Source organism: Rhinolophus sinicus, chromosome 5 (genome assembly GCF_057876585.1).
Source record: "Rhinolophus sinicus isolate RSI-liver-muscle chromosome 5, RSI-T2T, whole genome shotgun sequence".
Classification (NCBI taxonomy): Eukaryota; Metazoa; Chordata; class Mammalia; order Chiroptera; family Rhinolophidae; genus Rhinolophus; species Rhinolophus sinicus.
The window spans coordinates 90460661-90481998 of NC_142505.1; the positions used below are offsets into that span (position 1 = coordinate 90460661).

A 21338-nucleotide genomic window follows, 5' to 3' on the forward strand; every position below is an offset into this window, starting at 1 on the left:
GCTGAGCAGGTACATAAGTGAGGGGAGGGCCAGCATGAGATGGGGTGGGGTACAAACTGGGAACCACATACCCACCGAAAGGAGCACAGGTGGGCGGACGTTAGAGGGAAATAAAGGCCCAGGCTGGCTGAACCTTTCAGTTTTTCAAGAGAAACTAGAAATCTGTTTATTTTTTTAATGTAAAATAAATATCTTTCCCCTCCCTCCCTCCCCCCCCCCACACACATCATGCAAGCTAAACCAAATTTTTAATATTTGCTGGAGGTGACATTGCTTCTGGTTCAGGTCACCAAATAATGTAACAAGTGGTATGGAAAACTACCATAAAAGCAAAAGGAGTACCTAATTCTATCCGGGAAAAGAAAGGGAAGAGCAGGCTTCCCTGAGGAGGTGATGTTTGAGCTGGGTTGTGTAGATTAAGTAGGGGTTCTTCTCATCAAGAAAGTGGGGAAGTGTAACTATGGGAGGTGATGGATGTGCTAATGAACCTGACTGTGGTGATCGTTTTGCAATATATACATGTATAAAATTTAAAAAAAAAAGGGGGGGGAGAATACTCATGCCCAGTGCTGTGTGGGTTTCTGGGGGGCTCAGTGGCTCAGTGTGGCTGGAGTGCTGGGAAAACGGAGGGAATGAGGAAGAAACACATAGAGAGGGAGAGGTATTGCAGACCTGGCCAAGACCTTTCGACTTTATCCTGTGGGCAATGGAAGTGGCACTAATTGATTGAAGTTATACATGGTCACTCTGGGGAGCAGGTGGAGGGTGGACAGAAAGTGCTCTCCTGGAGCCGTCAAATATCTACTGAAATGGTTCCTGAGGGAACTGGTGCAGGTCCAAAGGTCAGTTTGGTCCAGAAAGACCAAAGGTCCAGCTCAGGCCCTGTCCTCACTGAGCTCCCAGCCTGATATAATATAGTAACTACGGTGAGTGTGAGGAGCTGCGAGATAGGCAGAGAGCAGTTTTCTCTCCTCTCAGCTTGGAAGGCGGCAGCTAGCAGCCGGCAGTGTTGTGGTTACCGGGGCCTTGGGTTACAACACATGTTTGTTTTTTAAAAACGTTGCAATACCTTTTAAATCAGGGCCCTGGACAGGATCCAAGGACAGTAGCAGGACCAGCCCCTGTGGCGCTTCTTAAAGAAGCAGCTGCAGAGGGAGGGAGCCTGGGGAACTCAGATTGCTGGGAGGGCCTGAGTTCAGGCGGGGCTTGGCAGGTGGGCAAGGCTGGAGGGAGATCAAATCTCCAGTTCACTCTATTACCCCTCTTCCTTCTTCAAGGCACTTTCGGATTCGGAGCCCTTGAAGGAGAGGCTCAGTCTTCTAAGTCTTGGAAAACTAGAAGCAGTGGGTAGAAGTTCCCAGGAATGTGGGGTCCATCTCCTTGGGAGGAAAGACCTGCCAACTGGTCCAAGATTCAGGGGCCCAGTTTGACAGGCAGTGAGTGTTTCATTGTGGGAGGTATGCAAGCAGAAGCTAATGTTGGCAAGGCATGTTGGAAAAACCATGCAAGGATCTGCTGGGGTAGGGGTCCTACGGGAACGGATGCTTAGATCCATTTTGATTGTGACTGGAAGGGGTCCTTGTCCCTTTCCAGAGACAGAAGTTAGTCCTCAAAGGAGTCAAGATTGGGATTCAAGAGACTTACACTCTGGAGCACGGTTGATGGGAATGTAAATGGAAAACAGTGTGGAGTTTCCTCAAAGACTTAAAAACCTGGTAATAGGACCCAGCAATCCCACTTCGAGGTGGATAGCTCAAAGAATTGCAATCAGGATCTTGAGGAGAGATTTGCACGCCTGTATTCATTGCTACGTTATTCACAAAAGACAAGACCTGGAAAGAACCCAAACCTCCACTGACAGATAAATGGATAAGGAAAAGGTGGCGTATACATACAGTGGAATATTATTCAGCCTTTAAAAAGAAGAAAATTCTGCCATTTGTGACAACATGGAGGACATTATACAAAGGGAAACCAACCAGCCACAGAAGGACAAATACTGCATGATTCCACTTATCTGCAGTATCTAAACTGGAGCAGAGAATAGAAAGCTGGTTCTAGAGCTCTGTGGTACCACCTAGAGCCTATAGTTAACAATACTTTCTTGTGCACGTCAGCCTTGGTTAAGAGAGTGGATCTCATGTTAAGTGTTCTTACCACAAAACAAACAAACAAACAAACAAACAAACAAACAAACAAAAACAAAAGAACCCAAAACAAAAGGGTACCAGGAAATTTTTGGAAGTCATAGGTATGACTATTACCTTGATTTTGGTGATGATTTCAGGGGTGTATGCGTATGTCCAAGACCACTGAATTGTATACATTAAATAGGCACAGTTTTTGTGCATCAATTACGCCTTGTTTTTTAAAAAAGATTTTCATTCGGATCCTTGGCTCGCTATTGATTTGTGTTTTGACCCTGGATAATTCATAGACATATGTTTCTCTGACCTCACACCCCCACCCTACTTTTCACCTAGTACCTGGCATGGAATAAGCGCTAGCAAAGATTTGTTGAACAAATGAATGAATGACTTGGATTGAGTCTGAAGTTGGATTGGGATCAGCGGGCTTCAGAGTTTACATAAACTTCCTAAAATTACGTTCATAATCGTGTGCATATAATTAGTTAATTTTTTTTCTGTGTGGAGGGTCTAGAGCTTTAATCACCATCACTGTAATTTATGGAGGATTAATTATGATATTCCAAGGTCATTACATACCTCATCACATTTAATCTTCAGGAACCATGAAAGAGATGGGATGGGCTACTAATTCCACTGTACTAAAGTGGAAACTCAGGTTTGGGAGTGTAAGGACTTGCTTAGGGTCACGTGCTGGATTTGAACCCGGGGAAGATTCATCAGACTCCACAACCTGAGTTCTAAACCACGACGATAAACTACTACAGCTTCTCAAAGAGATCTGTGACTCCAGGTGAAAAAGAAAACATTGCATGGCCCTAGAGTTTGATTTCTCTGCGGAACTGTGGGGAATGGGGAGAAATGGATGGAGGTGGAAGAGAAAGAAAGCCAGCCAGAGCCCACCCAGCAAAGGGTGCTATTTAGAGCCGCACGAGCCCCCAGAAAGGATGATGAAGGGGCGGGCTGGGAAGAGCAGTTGTAACAGAAGCCCGGGGAGGGGGAGGGGGAGGGGGCTATCTCCTCCCCCGCCCCTGCTGCCTCCAGCTCACCCTGTCGCCTGATGTCTAAATAAGGCTTAGAGGCACATTCTAAGCAGCTAAAAATAAACTCCGGCTCCCCCTCCTGCCCTTGGGTTCTGGCGACCTCCCCAGCCCGGTCAGGGCTCCCCTTGGCAGGACCTGCTCCCTGGGGCACGCCCTCGGAGCTATAGAATCAGGCCCCACTGGGGACCCCAGGGTTCTGGTGGGAGTGCCTCCTACTTCAAGAAGACCTAGACCAGGAGTCAGGACGCCCGGCTCCTACTCTTGGCCTTGCCCTAACAAACCTGGACAAATCCCTCTTTTCTCTGAACCTCAGTCTCTCAACATGTAAAATGCGGATGTTAGAATAATGATGTATAAACTCTGGCATTTTTGAATGAAGTGTGAATCCCACACTCTGGGATGGAACTTCAGAATTTGCCCACTGGGATTCTCTAGAGTACATCTGTCGGCAGACTTATTTTTAGCTCATGCAGTCTTTTATAACGATCTGAATTAGCTGCCCATCTTTAACGATTTAAAGAATTCACATAAAAGTCTGAATTTCCAATCTCTTTTGGAAAATCAGATCTGTCCACACCGGGCCATTGTGTCTGGTAACTTGAACCTGAATTGGGTAGCGGTCGCCCCCTGCCGGTATTATGAATATACTACAGGTGGCAGCCGACACCCTCACTCACGTTTCAGCCCAGTTCTGCAGGCAACAATGTGCAAGCAGAACGAACGAGTCAGCTAACAGAATGCTTTGTAAACTGCAAAGGGCCCCTTGAATAGGGTTTTGATGATGGTGCTGCCTAGCTGAAATCTGGCTAATGCATTCTTAGCCCCTGTCCTGGGATCCAGGTCCCCAGTTCTGAGAAGGGACAAGATCCTCATACCCTCACTCTCATCCACATCCTGGTTGGGAGTCATCAGACAATTAATGTTCTCTTAGGCGTTCTCTGGGCCTCCGGAGAAGTCAACGGGATTGTCCTTGGTTGGAAAATTACTAGCAGAAACAACCAGGATTTGTTGAATTGAAATAATCCTTGAGAGCTACTTTAGAGGCCAGCAGAGGGGGCGGGTTAGGGAAGGAAGTGGGAGTGAGAAGAGGTAAGAAAAGGCAGGCAGAGCTGTTCAAAGAACAGGATTCTGGTAAGCCTGCTTGGATTCACCCAGCGCCTCGAGGGCAGCTCAGTGGAGCTGGACACTTTACAGAATCAAAGATGCTGCATCTGGACTGACGCTCAGACATCATGGAATCCATCGCACCTCAACATGTGTTATAGGGTGTAGGGGCGGAAGAAATTTTCCTTTACCCTTCTAGGTTCTTTTGGCTGGTCTAATAATTAAATTGCCGTTAGACAGAATAAGAGAAAATAACCAAATTTAATTACATATATATGAGGAGAAAAGTCATTCACAGGACGATAAGAAGAGCAGCTGTTGAGTAATTAGGTGTTTGTCCTACCCTATAGATAGGTCATCAAAAGCTATTTCTGGTGGTAACTCTTATTATGGCCAAGGCCCCAAATTTAAATTCTTTAAGAGAGAGGTAAAAGTTTTTCATGAGCCCCCAGGGTCTTGATTGCCTTCAGCTCAAAATAATCCACATGTCAAAGTAACACTGAGCATCAAAGCTCTCTCTAGGCAAAGGCTCTAATAAGATGAAACTCTTTGGGAAATCAAAGTGATGCAAACTTGTGCAGAGGCCTCAGACTGAGGCTGGTGGGAGAGGCTGCTTCTGGGGCATCTTCCCTCAGCCTGTTTGTCTTGTTATACCAGTCCAACCCCTGTACCCCAGGGCACTGTCAGGTTCCACTGCTCTCAGGTTTCAGATGGGTGAGGTGCGAGGTGGGTGGTGCACCTGTTAGCTCTGCAGTCATGCTGGGGGATGTGGCCCTGAGCTGGGAGACTAGAAACCTGGGTCCTCATCTTACCTCTGCTGGGTGGCCTTGGGCTTCAGTTTCTTGCTCTCTAAAATGGGCTAATCAGAGGGGGTTGAAATAACTTTCAGTGTTCCTTCTAGTTTTATCCATATATACACATTCTCAAAGTTGAAAGAGACCTTGGGATCATCTCGTTTGATCTTAACTTCCTACAAATAGGGAAACTGAGGCCCAGTGAGGTTAAAGACATTGCCTAAAGTCAGAAATACCATGACCATTTAAACAAAAATTTGGGCTTTGTTAAAGAACAAAACTTTAGCAGAGTAAATTTGAATATCTAATTGGCATTATTAAGTGATTCATGAAAATGACAGCATTCAACCTAGTGCGTAGAAAGGTGCTTCCCAGGGATTGCACAAAATGGGAGGTTTTTATAGGCAAAAAGAGGGTGGGTCTAGGAAGTTAAAAGAGAGGATTATTTCAGGCAAGGCACCTTCCTTTAGGAGAATGCTGGGGGTCTTATCAGGCAAAAATACCTCTATACTATTGACTAGGAAATTCCAGGCTGATTAAAATTCCACTTTTGAAAGAGGCTGAAACTGCACTTAGGTTAGTTATGAAGTTTTGGTTTGGTGACATGGCAAAAGAGACTCCATTTTGACGTTTTTGTTTCTGTTTTTGTAAGAACTTTAATGGAAAACGATTCATTGTCTAGAGAATACTCTTCCATATATCTGCTTCTGATTCTGTGATGGATTCTGTGCCTTCTATTTCCTCTGAAGCAGATAATTCATAAGAATGAAAAATAGTATTTGCCTACACACATGTAAATTTTTGTCCTGTGGAGGTTAAATTGACTTCTCTCCCCCATTATGGAAAAGGCCAGTTTTGTCTCCATTTGCGCATTTATCAACACTACTGGTCTATAAACAGGTTTGTTCTTTGGAGTCTTCTTTACACTGATTGTATTATCTCCCATATTCCCTCATTGAAGGAGTTACATTAAATCTCTGATGTGTGCTCATTGTATATCTATGAGAGCTGTGAGTTTTGCCTTCTCTTAAAGAGAAAACCACAGACTCAAAATGGCGTCACTTGTGCTAAAGCCCATGATACCAAACCTAGATCTAATACCTGACCTAACTGTTGTTCAACCTTTCCTAGAAATACGGTCTTAATCAGTCTGAAATTTCCTGGTCAAGAACCAGCAATCTGTTGAGTGGGCCCTCTCCATTCCCCACAGAAAGAAGAGGCATTCTGCATGATAAAAACCTTGCCATTCCCTTCCCCCCAAAAGAAGATGTCTTGGTCTAAAAAATAACCCTTTAATGACTCCTTTGTCTTACGCTTTTTGCTATAAAAACCTATCATTTTGTACAACGCCGCAGAGAACCTTTCTCGTTGCTAGATGGGATGCTGCCCAATTTATGAACCGCTTAATAAAGTCATTAGATCGTCAAATTTACTTGGTTGTATTTTGTTTTTTAACACTTCATTTTGAAAATTCGCCTATAATAAAAAGAATAGCCAAGATTTAAAACCAGATGTCCAGACTATCTTTGGGTCGAAACCCCACAGAGATTAGGTAGTAACAAAGTGTTCTTATGTCTACACTGCATCACCTTTGAAGGGGTTCAGAACAGGTCTCCCCAAGATGTGTTATTTACATGTGGACTATTTTGAGCTGAAGGCAATTGAGACCCTGTGGGCTCACAAGAAACTTTTACCTCTCCCCTAAAGAATTTAAATTTGGAGCCTTGCCCATAATAAGCATTATCACCTGAAATAACTTTCTATGACCTATCTATAGGACAGGGCAAACTCTTATTGAACATCTGCTCTTCTAATCTTGAGAATGATCTTCCTTCCCCCCAGAACCCCAGAACACCTGACCTTATCCTGAGCTCAGAATGTCATATTTTCCTCATATTCTTATCTGTCTCTGAACCTCTCATGTATGTGAGGTCTCTGACTCTTTCATGTATGCAGGGTATGTGTGCACCTATTGCATGCTTTATATCACTGGATGTCAACCTTGGCTACACATTTTAAGAAACTGGGATTAAAAAAAACCCAAAACAACCAGTGTTTGGGTCTCACCTCCAGTGATTTAGATGTAATTGGTCTGAAGTATGGCCTGGGTATTGGGATTTTTAAAAGCTCCCCAGAGGACTGCCGTGTGTAGCTCTGCCTAGGAACCATGGCCTGATGGTCTTGACCATGTTTAAATTTCACATTGGCTCCTATCCCAAAGGTTTCTCATTTCACCCAAGGATGGTTAAAATCCACCTTCTAAAACAGTTCTTATCAGACTCAAGAAAACAACCCACTGTAATTTGAATGAGCTTAACCCGATTTCTTGTTTTCCGGTATTATTACTCCTGGATAATATCTTGTTTGTTTCTTTAGTTGCTGATTACTCTTCTTAAATAGACACTAGTCTTTGTGGGGTGCCGGATGGGGATAGGGCCTTTATCTTGTTCAACTATTGATTCTATAACTATTTGTTCAATGAGTAAACAGCTTGGTACTGGGAGGTAGTTGTATTATTATTATTATTATTATTATTATTATCCCTTGTTTGGCAAACGAGGAAACTGAGGCCAGAGGGGTTAAGGCCCCTGCCCAGGCTCTCAGAGGATGCAAGTCTGGGGCTGCCTGGCATGGAACAAGTACTCTGAACAAACCACTCACTGTCCTGTTCTCCCTTTCCTCTTGGTTATGATGTTGGTTTCAGGTCACTCTCTGTGGCCTTCCAGAATTTCCTCCAAAGCCCTTCAGCTGGAGATGTCAGATACTCTCATCTCCAAGAAACGTGCCCAACTCACAGAGAGGTCCTCCAAATTTGCTTGGGTAGTAAAAGGAGCATTAATCTTTTACTGCCCAGGATCACGTGTGAAGGAGTGTGCCTGAGGCTGACAGAATGGAGTATTTAGGAGTTGGGGGGGAGGGGGCTAATGGGATAGAGGGGCCTTGGCAGGTGCAAAGATGGAGAAAGAATGATGCTGGGAGGAAGGCTGTGCAGTCTCCTTCCTGTTTCCCAATGAGGCTCCAGGGCATACCAGGGTCAGCATCCGGTTCCCCCACTCACCACCCACGCATCCCCCAAGGAGCACAGCCACTTGGACACCACTCATACTGCAGTGGGATTAGCTTCAGGAGAAGTGAGTTCTAGAACATTCCACTTCTGCTGTGTGACATTGGGCAAGTCCTCTTCCTTGTGTGGCCTCAAATTGCACTTGCGTGTAACGAAGAGGTTGTGCTAGTAGGTGAGAGAGGGAAGAGCTTATCGGAGTGGGAGGCAGATGTGCAATTTTAAAAGCATATTAAAAGAACAGGTAAAGTCTGGAGCTTAGTGAACAGTAATGTACCAATGCCAGTTTCTTAGGTTTTATAAAAATACTCTATCTTACTGTTCACAATGAGAGAAACTGAGAGATAGCTCTGTACTATTTCTGCAACTTTTCTGCCAGTCTGAAATTAATTCCAAAATTTAAAAAAATATATATTTTAAAAAGATGATTAGGTTAAGTTTCAAATTCTACTCAGACATTCAACAAAGATTGATTGTTACATGTCAGGCACTGGGTACACATTAGTGACCAAAAGTCACGGTCCCATCCCTTGTGGGGTTTACAACCTGGTGATAATTTGGCAGGAATAATATCCCGATTGCTTCTTTAAAGCAAACCTCAACTACAAAATACAGTAAACGAAATCTTGTCTGATGAGGTTTATAAGCAGAATCCTGCCTCTCTCACTGCCTTGGACTTTGGCAAAGCTCACTTCACCGTGTATAGGTTCCCTCAGAGGTAAGATGGGGCAAAAATTGGTTCCCTCAAAAGTGCTCGACAGTGCTTAGCCCGCATTAAAACACACACTAAATGTGATTTTCATTAGGATTAGAAGAATTATTTAAAAACATAGTGATTCGCAACACCAGTATGGAGACGCAAAATATCGACAGGAAGAGTGACATTTCTGTCAAGGACTCGGATGTGAAAACAGAAATGTCCTTCCAGCGGTGACCATCACAGCGTGAGTTCATAAACGACAACTCCGCCCCTCTCTCGTGCTCCGGCCCCGCCTCTCCCTCGCGTTCCGGCCCCGCCCCTCTCTCGCGTTCCGGCCCCGCCCCTCTCTCGCGTTCCGGCCCCGCCCCTCTCTCGCGCTCCGGCCCCGCCCCTCCCTCGCGTTCCGGCCCCGCCCCTCTCTCGCGCACCGGCCCCGCCCCTCCCTCGCGTTCCGGCCCCGCCCCTCTCTCGCGTTCTGGCCCCGCCCCTCTCTCGCGCTCCGGCCCCGCCCCTCCCTCGCGCTCAGTTCCTCCCCTCCCTCCCGGCCACCTTCTTTAGCCCTCAGCCCGGCTCCTTTTCTCTCCCCTCTCAGCCTTCGACCCCAGAACGTGGGGGTTTGACGCCCACGCTGGTGGGAGGGGCTTACAGAAGAGAGATCTATAGCGATTCTCGGCTTTGAAATCCCAGATCCCGACGCGGCGGGGCGAATCTGATAGTGGCCGAGCTCAGCCTTGTATAACAATGCACAGCTTTACACAACCAACGCAGACAGGCTTTTAAAGGCGCCGCTGCTGGCCCCTGACTTTGTCATTATCTTCGCGCAGACCTACCTTCTGCAGTGATGCCCCTGATGCGGGCTCCGCTCCTGATCGCCCTAGGCTTGCTTCTGGCTGGCCCTGAGGCCTTTGCGAAGGTCTTACTGGACCAGGTAAGTGCCGCTCTGTCAGGAGGCTGCTTCCAGCATCTTGGCCCAGCTGAGGGCGTGCGGGTCATGATGGGATATGAGGGGTGGCTTCTCCGGTCTCTAGAATTCCTTCTCTGCAGCAGCAGCGCCTCCCAAGTCACTAACTTGGGACTCTCAGTGGGTCTTTTCCTTTCTCCCGGTTGTTTCTCCATGTAGGGGAGGAAGAAGCTTTCCTCTGCCTTCTAGGTGCTGTCAGTTGGCCTAATAATCAAATTGACATGATGGACAAGAGAAAATAACAAAATGTAGTTACATAAGTATGTAGGAAATGTGCCAAAGTGGCACATCTTGGGGAAGTCTATTCTGAATCCCTTCGCCCCTCTGTACAGTGAGGGTGGTCTATAAGACCTTATTCGGCTCCAGACTTGTTTGGAAGGTTTAACCTCACTCATGTACTCTCCTGCCCTCTTTCCAAACGTCTGCGTGAAATTTTGCAGAATTGGAAGACTAAGGCACTGTTTACCTGCCCACCACTTCCACCCCTTGCAAAGGCCTGGCACCCATCCCTTCTCTGTACTTCTCCGTGGCTTGGCCTGTCCTGATGGGTGGGTGGGTTTGAAAGGCCATCCAAGCCAGAAGGTCCAGACTTGTTCCTCTGGTGACAGAGATCCAGCCCTGCTCCTGGTCGTGAGCCATGGAGAGGCTCTGGCCTCCAAGCTTGCCCGTTTACTTCTCACTCAGCAAGCTCCAGAGCCTTGGGACAGGGAAGTTCTGTCATTCAGAGACCAACCACCTTGGAAATATTTGTCTGTGAGGAACAGTGTGGTATCAAGGGAACTGGAATAGGACAGAGCTGGGAGGCTTGGCTGCTGATCCCGTCTCTGTCTCTAATCCATGGGCATGGCCTGTGGGTTCCCTGAATCCTAGTCTCTTCATCTATAAAATGGGCATGATGTAGCCAACCTGCATTTCTTGTGGGTTGTGGGTGAAGGGAAACGCTTTCATGGATGGGAAAGCTCTAAAATCTTAAACAAAGTGTGACATTAGCCAGTGGGCTCAGCCTTACCCTGCCTTTGGGACAAGGAGTCTGTTTTATCTATTGAATGAAGAAGCCAGGGCCTTTGGCTTTATTTTTCCAGAGGATTCAATTTGTCCCTGAGTGTGGGTTGAGAATGTTTCTCTTGTCTCCAGGTGTGACCACTATGAGGTGGAGTTCGGCTAAGACTCAAGCTTGCCCTACAGCCCCATTCTCCTTCCTATATGTCTTGGCTATGGATGCCATTCCAGACCATTCCAGAGGGTCTTAGGTTGGCAGCTTTGGAGAGGCCTTGAGATATCATAGAGTTCCCCCACTTCACTCAGGCCCATAGTGGAGGACAGGGTACTCACCCAAAATTACACAGCAAGTGGCAGTTTCGATCCTTCTCTGTTAGCATCCAGCTCTTCTCTGTATTCATGTGGTTCAAAGCCCTGTCCCTGAGATCATGGGCCAGAGGAAGGCTTTGGGGTGAAGGGGGTGTTTGAGCATCCAGAACCCTGAGTTCCAGTTCCTCTTCTTGTATTAACCAGTTTCAGGATGCCGGGCTGTGGTAAGGATTAGAGAATGGGGGAGAATGTCTAACCTTGTGCTGGACATACAGACTCTGAGACAGTATCATGACTGCCATGTATTGTGTACATCCTATGTGCTATGTGTTAGGTCATGTGCCTTTTTCCTAATAAACTTTCTTGGAGAAGTAATTTTAGATTTACAGAGAAGTTACACTGATAGTACCGAGATCCCATATACGCCTCACCCAATGTCCTCGAAAGTTAACATCTTATGTACCAGGTGCACATGTCAAAACTGGAAAACCAGCATTGGTACATTACCATTAATGCGACACTAGACTTTAGGGATTTGACCAGTTTTTCCAGGAATGGCCTCTTTCTGTTTCAGGATCCAATCCAGGTATCACATTGCATTTGTTGTCATTGTCTCCCCAGTCTCCTCTGGTCTGTGACAGTTTTTCAGGTGAATGTTTTCATGGGCTTGACAGTTTATAGGAGTTGTGACCTATACTTTCCGTATACTGTTTCCCCGAAAATCAGACCTAGCCAGATCATCAGCTCTAATGTGTCTTTTGGAGCAAAAATTAATATAAGACCCGGTCTTATTTTAATATAATATAAGACCGGGTCTTATGTAATGTAATATAGTATAGTATAGTATAGTATAGTATAGTATAGTATAGTATAATATAATACAATACAATACAATACAATACAATACAATACAATACAATACAATACAATACAATACAATACAATATAACATAATACAATACCGGGTCTAATATAATATAATATAATATAATATAATATAATATAATATAATATAATACCGGGTCTTATATTAATTTTTGCTCCAAAAGAGGCATTAGAGCTGATGGTCTGGCTAGGTCTTCTTTTTGAGGAAACATGGTACAAACTTCTCCCTCACACAGTAGCCCTGTGAGAAGATAAAATTATGCTCATTTGATAGACGAGTAAACTGAACTTCAAAGCGGTTTACTTAGCCATGGTCTCAGCTAGTGAGATCAGCTGAGGTCTGATTTGAACCCAGGTCTGTGATTTGTACCCATATTTCTGGCTCCAGAACTGTGCCTTTCCCCTCTGCACTATGTTGCCCGATGTTGCCATTTCTTGCATGTTGGGATAGCAAGTATCTGGTGCCAGGCTTGGTCCTTAGCAGACATTGCTAATCTATACCTCCTTTTCCGGGTGCAGAATTGATTGCCACAGAAGCCTCTGGTCATGCATTGGGAAACAACCTGTTACGTCTCCCCCAGGGCCTGGGGGGAGGGGGAGCTTTGGAGAGGGGAGGGGATTCTTCAGTTCCAACAGGGCACTCTGGATGCTTCCTCCAGCCTGGAATCATTCCTCAGTATGAATGAGGCTCCCTTAGAATCTGTGAAGGTAGCCCCCCAAAATGGCTAGTCCTCCGACCTACCCTCCAGCCCACCTCTTAATTCCAGGCACTCTTATTTGATGGTCGCCTCCTCATTGGTCTCCCCACTTCTACCTGTTCTGCTCCAAGCTGTTCTCAGCCATAAACCAGAGTGTGGCACTCTCCTGCAATGGGGTTCCATTGCACTTACAGAAAATCCAGCCTCCTGACAAGGCCCTGCATGAAGTGACCTTGCCACCCCTCCAAGCTCATCTGGGCAGCTTGTCCACTGCATCTAACACACTGGCCTTGTAGTGCCAGAGCAGCTAAGCTGCTTCCTACCACACGGCCTTTGTGTGTGTTCCCTCCTTCTCGTGGTACTTACAGGGCTGACTCCTCATCCTGCAGGAGTCAGCTTAAGTATCACTTCCTCACCATCCTATTTAATACTGGACTTCTGTGTTACTCTCAGTCTTCCTTTTTGTTTCCCTATGGCACTTAGAAATCATAGTGGGTGATATGTATTTACATGAGACTGTAAGCACCTCAAGACAGGGCAGGAACATTTCTAACTGTTTTCCACTGTTAACACAGCACTTATCCCAGGGCCTGTGATCATTGCTCCATAAATATTTGTGGAATGAATGTTAAAGGATGCATTTATTGACTCCTGTGTAAGGGGCCCTAGGGAATATAGGGATGAATTGGACCCTGTCCTGCCTTTCTTAGTCATGGCACAATGTTTCATTCCAAGGGACAGAAACTCATTCCAAGAAGCTCAGGTAAAGGTAAGTTTTTTCCAGGTACACAGGAATCTCACGGAACTGGTGACAAGAAGTGGAGGATGGGATGTCTGATGGCTGTTCATTTAGTGAGTCAGCCCATGCTTTGGGCCTGGCATTGTGTTGAGCTTTCCATTCATGCTGTCACCCTCACAACCGCCCTGAGAGGCAAGGATAAAAGCCTTCATTTACAAGTTGTGGCAATTGGGGCTCCAAAGAGTAAACTGTCCTATATAATCACATGATGTGGTGGCTGGGCTATGATTTCAACCCACGTCTGTTGACTAAAGCCTTGATGACACCGTATCTCATGCCAAAGCCATGCCCTTCACTGCCTATTTAGATAGGGTAGGGAGGGGGGGAGGTGACTCCATCTGTTCTTTTTTCCATAGCCTAGCAGAGCCCTTAGTTCTTTTCCCTTTGTCTTGGTCATGGGTCTAGGAGTTCTAGCCCCATCCCAAAGCTATGACCCAATGACAATGCAAACCCCAATGTCCCCTGAGTGGTTTTGCCTCTATCTCAATTCCCAAATCAGAGGCAGAGAGAATCTGTCAGCTAAGCAGCTTGGGTTAGGTGTTCCCTTTTGGCCTAGTTGGCTGTGGGTGTGTTGATGCATGATCCCTGTGACCAGCTTGGGAGTGTGGGACTGGTAGGTTTTCCTTTTAAGTTGGGATGTGCATGGTGGCTGTGCTGTGTCTCACAGGTGGCCTTAGGGGGCTGGGAAAGGTGTGAGCGGGTGGGCAGTCTGCACAGTATAGGAAGTTTGATCACAGACAAGCAGACAGGGTCTCGTGGGAGCATGGAGTCAGTGGTCATGTGTAGCTGGACAAGATGGTGGAATCAGGAGACCTCGGGGTGAGAAGTGACTCAGCAGAGGGGAGGAGGGTGGCTCAGGTGGGGACAGGGCACGAGCAATGGGATGGGAGGAAGAAAGCACTAGTTAGGATTGGGCAAGTTCATTCAGTGGGGGTGGTTTATCAACAAGTGGCTCACCGGGGATCTTTTTGTGTGTGTGCTAGTCCCTTGGGTTAATTGTCCACCCCTTGAGGGTGGGGTTTTGCATGTTATGTTTCCCACTGTGTTTTGTGTTTCCTGTTGTTCCTGGCTCTGAATTGGGGTGGAAGGAGTGGGGTGTGTGATGGGAATAAGGTCCTGGGCATGGCTGCAAAGGGGAATCCTCCAGGAGTTTCCCTCTAAGGAAATCCCAAGACTGACTGGAGAGGGGAGGGGAGCAGGGAGGCAGGAGATCGGGAAAGCTCCCACCAGAGGCAGACATGGTCAGTCTCCTGTCTGCAAGCTCAAGGTCCGGTATATTGTGCTTTATAGTTCAGCACACTTTTGGGAGATTATGTCTTTTGAGTCTTTTACTGTAGTCCTGCCTATGAAATGAGTAAGACAGTGTTTTATCTCAGGTTTACAGATGAAGCTCAGAGAGGGTAGGTACCTCGCCCAACCTCACACTGTCTCTGTTGATTCTTTTGATGTGTGAGAGTTCCTTTGGTCAACTTTTCTCTTTTCTCGCTGCCATGATTATCCGTTGCCACTTCAGTTCAGTAGCTTTTCCTGGGAGAACTGCGATGAGGGCAAGGACCCTGTGCTGATCAAAAGCCTGACTGTGGAGCCGCACCCCATTGTACAGCCTGGAAATGTGACTATCAGTGTTGAGACGCAGTCGAGCATCCCCGTCAGTGCTCCTCTGAAGGTGAGTCCGGGGTGGGTGGCACTGGTGAGGGGCCGGAGGGAAGGAGCCCTGGGCCAGCTGGCAGAGGCCCTGAGGGACGTACGCTCAGGGAACTGTAAAGAACTGGCATCTCAGAGCAGCAAAGGAGGGATGGGTTGGTAGAAGGGTCCTCAGGTTCAAATGGATCACAGTGTCATAGGATTGGAAGGAATCTGATGTCAGCCCAACAACTTCTTACTGAGGACGCAAATGACTGATCTCCTCGCCCCTGGCAGGGAGTGCTCCAGACTCCCGAACAGGATGCTCACTGTTGTCTGACAGCTCCGCTCAGGCAATTTGGTTTTGGTAGCATTGACATTATTCATTATAAAACAGACATATCAATCAGCAAGAGATAGGTAGTCAACTTTAGAAAATGCAAAAATGGTCAAAATGAGGGGAAAAATAAAAGAAATTAACCTGAAGTCTCACTCCCTAGTGATAAGGACTAAGCACTTTGAAGATTTTGAAATGCTAGTGTTTGGAATGTTCCCCCATCCCAAGCGCACGTAACATACATATTCATTTTTAATGGATATACGTGAAAATAATCATATGTGTAAATGGACTCCTGTAAACTAACTCCTCACGACATAGTCATTGCTAGCTATTTATATAACCAATGGGTATTGACTCCCTAAAGAATTCTAAGACTGTGGTTCTGTGAAGGGGAGAAACAAATCACATTTGATTATTAATGTCTGCCAAGGGTACAGGAAAGGACAAAATTGGACACGTGCCACAGTATTGCCATTTTTGGATCAGAATATCTCCAAGACCCTAACCAATTAAAAATTCTGTGGTTGAAATAAAATTCTGACCTTTTAAAGAGGCAGAGGAGCTGGTATGTTTGCCTTGGAATTTACACTTTCTCAAATTCTTTCTCACCAGATGGAAGTAACTATGCAGAAAGAAATGGCTGGCTTCTGGGTCAAAGTCCCGTGTATGGAACAATTTGGTAGCTGTACCTATGAAGATATGTGCAATGTATTTGACACTTACGTTCCCCCTGGAGAATCCTGCCCAGAGCCCCTGCACTCCTATGGCCTTCCCTGCCACTGTCCCTTCAAAGAAGTAAGTGCTTAGGAAAGGAGAGCATTATCCTCCATGGCTGGAGTAAAGGCATGGGGTTTAGAGGGAAGGTCCTTGGGTTTTCCTCCTGCATATCTGGATGTCTATGGAAGGATGTAAATTGGTGTGATCTATGCTGAATTGCTTAGCCTTGGGGGGGGGCTCAGTTTATTCATCTGTGAAATGGGAGGCTTGAACTTCGATGTGACCTTCAGTGCCCTTTAGCTATAACATTCCATGCTCTACAGTGCTATGGCAATCTCTAATGTCCTGTGGCCCTTAGGCGAATGGGAGGAGGGTCCCATCAGTAGACTCCCACTGACCTGTGATCCACTGGCTTTCCCACAGGGCACATACTCCCTGCCCAAGAGTGTTATCACCCTGCCCCCGCTGGACCTGCCCGGCTGGGTCAGTACCGGAAACTACCGCATCCAGAACATCCTAAGCAGCGGCGAGAAACGTCTGGGCTGTTTCAAGATCGATGTCTCTCTAGCAAAAAATGCGCCACCAGCTACAGCAGAATGAAGCGGTGTGAGGAAGGCATCCCTCTTCCTCTGTCTTGCATTTGCCAAGGCCAAATTCTGATTCCCTGTCCCCCTTCAGGCCCCTTTCTACTGTGATGCCCCTACCCTTGCTGAAAATCTTTTTGTGCCACCTCCATTTGAGGTGTGGGCAAGCAGCCCTAACCTAAGGGAGCACGAGCTTGGCGGTTCTCGATAGCCCTGGACATCTGCTGGGCCGGCCGCTTCATTTTCCTCCTCACCCCCAGGGCTTTCTTTCTAACCGCTTAACTCATTTTCCGTACCGTCAGGGGTAGGACCTACATGTACTGTGAGCCCAAGTTCAGGTTGACTCCGTCTTGCTCTCCTGAAGTAACTTTATGATTTTTTCATTAAATTTTTTTTCTTTTTAACAAAAAAACAGTGTATTAACAGTTTTCATTTTATTCCAACCCTGTCTTACAATGAAGGGCCTGACATAGTCTGTTCTAAGTCTATTCCTCCATTAACGTCTATGATTACTTTAGTATTCTTTTCTAGATTTGCCCAGTTAACAGTGGTGCATAGTGTATCTTCCTGGAGAGGCAGGGCACGTGGTGGTGGTGGTGGTGGGGGTGGGGGCTTCACTGGGAGAGAGATTTAAGAATGTTCTCTGTGTTTAAGACAGTTTACAAACGCAAGTGCCTGCCTGTAGGGCCAAGCACGAGACATTAACGAGCAGCAAGGACCACAAGGAACGCATGTGTCTTCCCTTTTCCCTTTTCATAACTGCACATATGCACTGATATGAGGCAGCCGGTGCCCAGTCTCGATTTGGGGATGTAATTAGGGATGATGGGGATGGGGGTGAGTTGGAACGGGCACATGCTGTTTGTAGGGGCCACTGCTGTCTAGATATAGCCAGTTAGTGCCACATGAGAATGTTGTGGGCCCAGTTTGCCAAGTATTCTTGTTTTTTTTTTTCCTTAGAGAAGCTGGAATCCAGAGTTTTATATGAAATCTTACAATGTTTAAATATTGGCAAGTAATTTTTTAAAAAACTGTGTGGGCCAAAGGGGCCACATAGACTTGTCAGTGGGGAAATTTGGCTCAGGGTGGCCAGTCTGCGACCTCTAATGTAAGAATGTGCATGCTTTGTTTTTTCAGTCTCAGGACAATTCCTCTGGCACCGTATGTCCTTCCACAGAGCCACATCTGTAGTGTCAGACCCCCGGAGCAGGCCCTGCCAGTGCTGGGGAAGACAGAGATGGCCTCTCAGAGCTGTGAGTGCTGTCAGGCTCACTGTGGCACATGCTCAGCACTGGACCCGCCAGCAGCTGCTCTGCAGCGGGATCGCTGCCCGGGTTTGTCCATTGTCCTGTCCTCGGTGACAACTTACTGACCCACCCACCAGCTCTGAGTTCTGGGCTCATTCAAAGCCTGGAATGGCAATATAGTCATGTGCCACTTAATGACGGGGATACGTTCTGAGAAATGTGTCGTTAGGCAATTTTGTCATTGTGCAAACATCACCGAGGGCACTTACACAAACCTAGATGGGCTAGCCTCCTGCACACCTAGGCTGTGTGGTACAGCCTGTTGCTCCTCGGCTACAAACCTGTAGAGCACGTTACTGTACTGAATACTGCAGGCAGTTGTAACACAGTGGTAGTATTTCTAAACACAGAAGAGATACAGTAAAAATACTCACATGCTTATGATGATGTGTTGCACATTCTGATGGTTATGCTGTTACTAGGCAACAGGCATTTCAGCTCCATTATACTCTTATGGGACCTCCTTCATACGAGGTCTGACCTTCATACCTGGTCCATCGTTATACAGCGCGTGACTAAATCTTTTTAACTTGCTGAGAATTCTTCCTTTGCCTTGGCTGTGTATTTTTTTCTTATTGATCACATCTCAGGATTTCAGGAGCTTTTATGGTGGGCTGTTCCTGTTGGAAGGCTTTGCTGCAGTCGTGCAGATGAGCCGAGGCGATGCCAGGGACTGACCCTTGTGTCTGCTCACGAGCTGCTTGTTATCGCTGATTCATTCAGCCTCATCACCATCCAACTTGGTTCACTCCTTTGCTTTCCCATCACAGTGTGACCTCTCCAGCTTTTGTTCCCTTCCTGGATTTTCAGCCTTGTTCTCACAGTCATTTTTTAGTTCACATCCTTGAATGTAATCTCTGGCTCACTCAATCTTTTTATGCCATGCCATGCTCTTGGGTCAGATGCTCTTCTGGGTCTCAGTGGGGAAGGTGGTGAGAGATCTCAAATCACAGGGCAAAGTAGACTTTTTAATAAATGGTGCTGAGTCAACTGGCAAGTCATTTGGAAAAAGTTGAAATTAGATCCACACTTCACACCATATGCAAAAATAAACTCCAAATGGGTCCATGGTCTAAATGTAAAAAAAAAAATAAAAATCCATACAAATGCCAAAACATAGAGGAAAAATCCAGAGGTAATAAAAGATTGATACAGGGTGGCCGGTTGGCTCAGTTGGTTAGAGTGCTAACACCATGGTTGCCAGTTCGATCCCCACATGGGCCAGTGAACTGCACCCTCCACAACTAGATGGAAAACAACGATTTGACTTGGAGCTGATGGGACCTGGAAAAACACACTGTTTCCCAATATTCCCCAATAAAATCTTTTAAAAAACTGATACATTTGACTACATGAAAATAAAATGCTTGTCAAGAAGAAAATATTTGCAGCATATCTCAGACAAAGGGTTAATATTCCTATGTTCAAACTCACCCATGTTGAGAGAAATGTAAATAAAAGCAATACTGAGATAACATCACCTCTAAGATTGGTAAAAAATAAAAAGTACAACACTGCATTGTGCTAGGCAAGCCTGTAGGGAAACAGGCACTCTCACATATGGCTGGTGGGAATGCAAACTGGTACAACCCTTCCTGAGGGGATTTGTCAGTACCTAACAAAACTTCAAAAGTGCCTACGCTTTGACCCAATCGTTCCACTACTGGAAATTTCCTTTGAAGTTACATCTCCAACAATATAAAAATACACGTACACAAGCTCATTCATTGCTGCATTGTGATTGAGAATTGGAAACAACATACATGTCCATATATAAGACAATGACTGCATAAACCATGGCATATCCATGTAGAGTATTAGTGTGTTTCCCCGAAAATAAGACCTAGCCAAACAATCAGCTCTAATGTGTCTTTTGGAGCAAAAATTAATATAAGACCTACTCTTATTTTACTATAACGTAAGACCAGGTCTTATAATATAATATAATACAATACAATATAATATAATGTAATATAATATAATACCAGGTCTTAATTTTTGCTCCAAAAGATGCATTAGAGCTGATTGTCTAGCTAGGTCTTATTTTTAGGGAAACGTTATTTGACTGTAAAAAATAAATAAATAAGGAAGACCTCTGAATCGATATAGTTATTTCCAGGATATATTGTTAAGTGCAAAAATGTGTAATGTGCTATTTTTGATGCAAGAAAGAAAATGGGTATAAGAAAATATATATGTAGCTGCTCATTTGTACAAAATAAAGATGAACCAGAAACGAATGAGATTAGTTATTTACAGAGGGAGGAAGCAACATAACGGAAAGAAGGGGCAAGTGATAACAGGATATGAAGAATGAAGGGGTGAGACTCTTCCGAGTATTTCTTTTTGTATAACTCTGACTCTTAGACCCATAGTAATGTTCCTCATATCCAAAACGATTCAAGTCAACCAGGAGATGAGGGGAATTGAATAGGGAATACAAACAGTAACAAAAAACTAATTGTGTTTCCAATGAGTAATAAATACAGCACATTGAAGGGGATGGAGAAGAAACTAAGTTACAGTATTTTGATGGGATACTATAAAGCTAAAGACTAAAGGAACTGCACACAAATACACTGTGCTTTTGGTATTTGTATCTAAGAAGCCTTTGCCTAACCTGAGCTCACAAAAACTCTCCACTATGTTTTCTTCTAAAAGCTTTATGGTTTTAGGTTTTTCATGTAGATCTAAGATCCATTTTGAGTTGATTTTTTAATATGATGTAAAGTATGGATCTGATTTATTTATTTTTCATATGGATATCAAACTTTTGCAGGATCATTTCTTGAAAAGGTGATCTTTTCTCTATTACTTTGCCACTGCACCTTTGCCAAAAGTCAGTTGCCCACAAATGGGTAGTTTATTTCTGGTCCACTGATTTACTTGTTTATCTTGGCACCAACACCATATAGTTTTAATTACTATAGCTTTGTTATAATTCTTGAAATCAAACAGTGTTAGCCATCCAACTTTGTTCTTTTTCAAAGATAGTTTGGCTATTTTAAGTCCTTTGCATTTCTATATGAATTTGAGAATCAGCTGATTATGTGTGTGTGTGTGTGTGTGTGTGTGTGTGTGTGTGTGTGTGTGTGTATCAGCTGAATTTGGCAAGAATTGACATTGACATCTTAACCATAATGAGTCTTTTGAGCCATGAACAAGGAGTACCTCTCCATCTTCAGAGGTCTTAATTCCTCTTAGCAATATATTACAGTCTTTAGAGAGCAGGTGTTGCATAGCTTTCACCAGATTTATCCCGAATTA

The 21338-nt window shown here is 45.3% G+C and overlaps 1 protein-coding gene across 1 annotated transcript; it reads left to right on the forward strand.

Moving 5' to 3' along the window:
• The first annotated feature begins 9364 nt into the window (after positions 1 to 9364).
• On the forward strand, positions 9365 to 17176 carry GM2A (ganglioside GM2 activator). The gene is made up of 4 exons (XM_019734419.3): positions 9365 to 9777; positions 15014 to 15166; positions 16076 to 16258; positions 16604 to 17176. Exons 1-4 carry the CDS (start codon positions 9691 to 9693, stop codon positions 16778 to 16780), a joined length of 600 nt encoding a protein of 199 aa, XP_019589978.3. The 5' UTR covers positions 9365 to 9690; the 3' UTR covers positions 16781 to 17176.
• The last annotated feature ends 4162 nt before the right edge of the window (positions 17177 to 21338 follow it).

Bases quoted from the DNA above. Each gene is read 5' to 3' on its own strand.
- GM2A (XM_019734419.3), top strand. From the start codon at position 9,691: ATGCCCCTGATGCGGGCTCCGCTCCTGATCGCCCTAGGCTTGCTTCTG. The intron at 15,167-16,075 runs GTGAGTCCGGGG...CTTTCTCACCAG, and splicing joins CCGTCAGTGCTCCTCTGAAG to ATGGAAGTAACTATGCAGAA. The intron at 16,259-16,603 runs GTAAGTGCTTAG...GCTTTCCCACAG, and splicing joins GCCACTGTCCCTTCAAAGAA to GGCACATACTCCCTGCCCAA.